Source organism: Colobus angolensis, unplaced genomic scaffold (assembly GCF_000951035.1).
Source record: "Colobus angolensis palliatus isolate OR3802 unplaced genomic scaffold, Cang.pa_1.0 Scaffold652, whole genome shotgun sequence".
In the NCBI taxonomy this organism is placed as follows: Eukaryota; Metazoa; Chordata; class Mammalia; order Primates; family Cercopithecidae; genus Colobus; species Colobus angolensis.
In genome coordinates, this window is record NW_012120177.1 from 751,441 (window position 1) to 757,918 (window position 6,478).

General features: G+C 43.2%; 1 protein-coding gene across 1 annotated transcript in view; it reads right to left on the bottom strand.

Moving 5' to 3' along the window:
* Positions 1 to 6,478, bottom strand: part of PDE1C (phosphodiesterase 1C, calmodulin-dependent 70kDa) — a 93,192-nt gene that overhangs the window by 64,415 nt on the left and 22,299 nt on the right. Inside the window, exon 6 of the mRNA XM_011925696.1 lies at positions 2,637 to 2,864. Within this exon, the coding sequence (XP_011781086.1) occupies positions 2,637 to 2,864 (228 nt within the window). The remainder of the gene's footprint in view (positions 1 to 2,636; positions 2,865 to 6,478) is intronic.

Consider the following 6,478-nt stretch of genomic DNA (forward strand, 5'->3'; position numbering starts at 1 on the left):
GGCCCAGCCACCCACATCCCAGCCTGCTTTGAGATATGTTTTCTGTAAGACACACACCTCTTCTGTCACTTCAGAAGCAGCCTGCGAGGGTGCTGGGGTGGGGGAAGAGTCCTGTACCTGGCTATACAGTGTCTGGTTGTATAAATTCATTTCAGAGCAAAATGTAAAGAAGCCCATGTATTCAGCAGACCAACTCTGTGTTTCCCAAGTCAGCTCCAGTTTTAGTGGAGCTGATGTCTTGATCATTGACTTCCTGATTTTGTTACCTATCTCTCAGTTGGTTCAGACCTCAGAAGGGTTAGCAAGGAGGGGCCTGTACTGCCCTCTAAAACATTAACAGGTACATAATAAATTCTTGTTTTAAAAAATTTTTGTATGAACATGTTTTTATTTTTTAAAATTTTTACTTCCATAGGTTTTTGGGGAAAAGGTGTTGTTTGGTTATATAAGTAAGGTGAGTTGTGAGACTTTGGTACACCCATCACCTGAGCAGTATATACTGAACCCAATTTGTAGTCTTTTATCCCTCACATCCCTCCCACCATTTCCCCCAAGTCCCCAAAGTCCATTGTATCATTCTTATGCTTTTGCATCCCTATAGCTTAGTTCCCACTTATGTGCGAGAACATACGATGTTTGGTTTTCCATTCCTGAGTTAATTCACTTAGAATAATGGTCTCCAATTCCATCCAGGTTGCTGTGAATGTCATTATTTCATTCATTTTTATGGCTGAATAGTATTCCATCTCTCTCTCTCTCTCTTTCTCTCTCTCTCTCTCATACACACACACACACACACATATATATATATATATATATCACAATTTCTTTATCCATTTATGGATTGATGGGCATTTGGGCTGGCTGCATATTTTTGCAATTGTGAATTGTGCTGCTATAAACATGCGTGTGCAAGTATCTTTTTCATATGACTTCTTTTCCTCTGGGTAGATACCCAGGAGTGGGATTGCTGGATCAAATGGTAGTTTGGGTACATGAAAAATTCTTATTAAATTCTTTAGAACTTTTTTTTTCTGGACTACGATGCACTTGAATACAAAGCGAATGAATTAAGAGCAGTCTCCAGAAGAGGGCAGGACAAGTCGGGACAATGGCCTTCTGTGCCTCCTAGGGTGGTCACCAGGGTTAACTGAAATAATTTTTGCAAGGTTCCTGGAATGTGATATAAGCTATCATTATTATTACATGTGTTAAAATATTGCTGTCTGATTATATGTTATAAATGGTTAATTATAAAAATAATTGGAGAACATCATGCTAAGCACTTTCTACATATAGAAATCATTGACCATGGCCCTGTAGCATAATAGCTAGAACACAGTTCTGAGTAGATTACCTGGCCCCACCAGGCAGGCAAGAGAATGACTATGTAAAAAGAGAACTTAAAACAGCATCTAGTGTGCAGTCGATACATGCTATTTGTTGTTATTCTCTTCATTGTTTTTACCATCATGAGTATTACTGAAGGTTCCATGAGGCCTGTGCTGTGACAGGTATTACTATATACGTTGTGTAGAAACAGTAGAAGGTTAAGTAGCCTGGCCAAGGACACTGAAAAGGGAGAAGCACAGCTTGACTTGAGTCTAGGTCTGTTGACTGCTAAATTACCTTGCTATTCAGCCACAACCTGGCAATTGCAAGCTCTGGAGACTCAGAACTTCCTGCCCGCCCCTAATCAAGGGAACTAAGTCAAAGCCCTGCGTACGTGCTCATCTTATTCTCTCCACTCAGAAGTCACTTTTGCCCATCTGACCAGCCAGCTTCAGCATTCAAAACCCCATCTTGAAGCCTACTCTGACATTTACCCCATTTTATAATCCCCAGTCCCCAAAAAGCTAATGTCTTTCTCTCCACATTTCCTGGGCATTTTATCTACCATGCCACTACTTTCACTTGCTCACATTTCACTAGAAATATTTGTGAGGATGTCTCTATCCCCTTTGATATTTTGGGTTTCTTGTGGCCTTTCTATTTCTAAATCCCTAGTGCTAAGCATGGTGCTTGGCACATAGTTGTTAATCAATATTTGTTTCATTAAATATAAGAAACCAATAACCATATTCACACTATGGTGACCAGCTTACCGCAGTTTGCCTGGAGCTTTCCTGTTTTTAAACCAGACAGAAAGCTCTGTGTCTCCTAGTCCCAGGTAAACTGGAACAGCTTGTCCCCCTAAAGTATACACTTGTACACATATAGATATACAGATACCTATTACAGGAATAGGCTCAGGCAAACCTGAGGCCTGACGCTCATAGGGGGATGGTACATATGGGAAAATGACTTTCCATTCACCCACTTTGCACTCAGGACTGTGTGCTAGGGTTGTTAATGGTAATTTCCCCCTGGCAGGCAGGCAGGCACTGGCTAGAGTCTCCAGGGCAGCTGGAAACGGCCAGAAAGGTATAAATCTCCCTGAAGAGGATGGCACAGGTGAGCTGGTGGCTGCTTCTGCTGGGATCCTGCGGCCCAGTGAGGTGAGATCAGCAGGAACTGGATGAGCAGGAAAGCCTTGCCCTGTGAGCTGTCCCCATCAGTGGGGTCATTTGCCAGTTTCCATTTATCATGTCATTAACTCCTCGAAAACAGCCCTTCACCAGTGCAATTCTACTTACCATTCTGTTGCTGTTCTAACGACTTCTCAGCTTTGGAATTTTTCCCACGAGGGATGTCACTTTTGTTCATCCGTGTTCCACTGACTTGATTCTCAGCTTCTCCAGACGTCTTTTTCTCAGATTTGCCAGATGCGCCTTCTTCAGCCTGGCTTCTGGCTTCCATTTCCTTTTGCTGCTCCTCTGCGGCCAGGCGAGCCTTTTCCTCTGCTTCCTTCTTGGCCTTCTCCTCTGAATCCATGGCAAGTTGGGAAAGGCACAGAAAAGAGAAAAAAGGTAATGCCATTAGGAGAATGACCTGTTTTAATACGCAAAGAGGATCTAAGGTGTTTACTGAGTAGGTACATTTTTGCTTAATTCATCAGATTGGCACGTATACTTAGGAAACCGATAAAATAGGTTCATGATGATGTCATTCTGAAAATAGTCAGTTTTGGCCGGGCGTGGTGGCTCAAGCCTGTAATCCCAGCACTTTGGGAGGCCGAGACGGGTGGATCACGAGGTCAGGAGATCGAGACCATCCTGATCTACACGGTGAAACCCCGTCTCTACTAAAAAGTTCAAAAAACTAGCCGGGCGAGATGGCGGGCGCCTGTAGTCCCAGCTACTCGGGAGGCTGAGGCAGGAGAATGGCATAAACCCAGGAAGCGGAGCTTGCAGTGAGCCGAGATCACGCCACTGCACTCCAGCCTGGGCGACAGAGTGAGACTCCGTCTCAAAAAAAAAAAAAAAAAGAAAATAGTCAGTTAGAGGAGGGGTTGGGGAGAAAATAATAAGGATAATCATTAATAAACCAATATTGTAATGATATTATTAATATCACCATTATTAATAGCTTCTATTGAGTGTGTTCTCTCTGCCAAGTATCATGCTGAGTGTTTTTTGGGGATTATGTATTTTCATCCTCAAAACAACCTTACAGCAGCTACTATTACTGTGACTCAATTTGACAAATGTGGAAATCAAGGCTGAGAGACATCATAAAACTTTCCCATAGCCACAGTAAAAACTGCAGCTTCATATGGGCTTGCTTAAGACCTAGAGTTTAAACACAAACAATTGATTACAAAACAAAAAGGGCAAATATCCGACACTAGAGCAATTGAAGACAAACACACTGAGGACACTGTGAATTTAAAACAAGGAAGGGGATAATTGAGCCTTATGAAAAAAAACATGGTCTTCAAACTGTCCACAAGGTGACAGGTAGCCTTTAGTTTGGCCAGGTACCTGGTCTGTGTCTTTCCTTTTAATTAAAAGATGCTAGCATTATTTCCAATCCAGTTGATTATAAAAGGGCTTGGCTCTGTGCTTACTCAAAACCACAGCAGAATTGCATAGGTTAAGTATTTATGAAAATATTGGTTCACTCATCCAACTCATATTTATGGAGCAGTTGTAGTGTTAAGCACTGTTTTAGGTATGAGGAATACAGCAGCAAGAAAGCCAATTTATAAATAAGAGATCATAATTAAGTAAACAAATGACTAAGATACTTGCACATTGTAAAAAATGCTTTGCAGAAAACCAAAGCAGACTAATATGCTCGAATACAATCAGCATAGGGGAGGGAGATTGCATTAGACAAGGAGGTGGAAAAAGAAGGCCTCCTTGACAAGGTGACATGTAACCAAGTCCTAAATGATGAAGAGCTGGCCATGCAATAATCTGGACAAATAGTATCTCAGCCATAGGAACTAGAAAATGCAAAGGCCATGAGGTAGAAATGAGTTTGGTATGCTCAAAGAACATTGAGTATGGTTAAAGTAAATTTGACAAGGGTTTAGTGAGAGATGGTGTGGTCAAATGACCAAGGACAAGCAGGGTTCAGGTCATGCAGGGCTTTGCAGGCAATGAGGTGGCATTGCATTGTAGAGAATATCCCACACAGAAGACACTTAACAGAGCCCAATCCTCCCAAGGTTCTAGAGACTCATCCCCTGTAGCACTTAATTCACTCCAAAGGTCTTCCAGCCTGTGCCATAAACTTCCATTGGGAAAAGCATTATTACATTTTTCTCCAGATGTGTTTTAAAATGCTCCACACATCATTATCAGGTGTTTTCTTTATTTTCTTTGTGTTAGCCTTGGTCCTGGAAAAAAGCTAATGCTCATAAATAATCTATTTGTTTTTAATCTAATGGACACCAGAGTGACTATGCATCTATCATATTTCCCTTTGTTTCAGCTGCTAAAGAGCTCAAAGTCCAAATTTGGTCCAGGTTCACATGATCATGAGGCTTTATGACATGTGTTTTGTGGAAGTCTATGATATCTGGTTTAGTCTATTTCTCCTGCCTTTATATTTGCTTACCTAAGATGTCTTCCTTAATATATCATGTTTTCATTCATTGATCCATCCATCCATCCATCCATCCATCCATCCATCCATCCATCCATCCATCAATCCATCCACCTATCCATCCAAACCAACGCCCCAGCCTCATCCCCAAACAAATTAAATAAGATTCTGGAGAAGGAAGGGCAATAATAGGATAGTTTGAATGTTTTCCAGGTGATTTAAACATGCAGAATTGAGAAGCACTGATTTAAATGTTAAATGTTTGCCATTCAGTATTTCATGACATTCTACTCCCCAAAAGAGTATATTTGTAATTTACATTGAAAAGGTAAGGAAAGATTTCACAAATAACATAATTATGTACATGTGAAGTACAATATGTCTTCTGGCCTTTATGAAAGGTACAACTACAGAGTGAAAATGCTCTTGCAGAAGAAGATGGTGAGATGGCATTCTCAGTAGGATGCAGGACCACAGAAGTTCCCCTGGAATGTTCACTCAGGCTTTATCTCATCCTTCTTCAGTGACTGAGGATGGGGTTTAAATGTCATCTTTGCAGGTTCCAAGATGGCCAATAGGAACAGCTCCAGTCTGCAGCTCCCAGTGTGAGCAACGCAGAAGATGGGTGATTTCTACATTTCCAACTGAGGTACCAGGTTCATCTCACTGGGGCTTGTCAGACAGTGGGTGCAGTCCACAGAGCAGGGCGGGGCATTGCCACACCCAGGAAGCACAAGGGATTGGGGAATTCCCTTTCCTAGCAAAGGGAAGCCGTGACAGATGGTACCTGGAAAATGGGGTCACTCCCACCCTAATACTGTGCTTTTCCAACTGCCTTAGCAAACGGCACACCAGGAGATTATATCCCTCGCCTGGCTCGGTGGGTCCCACACCCATGGAACCTCGCTCACTGCTAGCACAGCAGTCTGAGACTGAACTGCAAGGTCGCAGTGAGGCTGGGGGAGGGGCGTCTGCCATTGCTGAGGCTTGAGTAGGTAAACAAAGCAACCAGGAAGTTCGAACTGGGTGGAGCCCACCACAGCTCAAAGAGGCCTGCCTGCCTTTGTAGACTCCACCTGCGGGGGCAGGGCATAGCTGAATAAAAGGCAGCAGAAACTTCTGCAGACTTAAACGTTTCTGTCTGACAGCTTTGAAGAGAGCAGTGGTTCTCCCAGCATGGAGTTTGAGACCTGAGAACGGACAGACTGCCTCCTCAGGTGGGTCCCTGGCCCCCGAGTAGCCTAACTGGGAGACATCCCCCACAGGGGCCGACTGACACCTCATATGGCTGGTGCCCCTCTGAGACGAAGCTTCCAGAGGAAGGATCAGGCAGCACCATTTGCCATTCTGCAATATTTGCTGTTCTGCAGCCTCCGCTGGTGATACCCAGCAAACGGGGTCTGGAGTGGACCTCCTGCAAACGTCAACAGACCTGCAGCTGAGGGTCCTGACTGTTAGAAGGAAAACTAACAAACAGAAAGGACATTGACACCAAAACTCCATCTGTACATCACCATCATCAAAGACCAAAGGTAGATAAAAC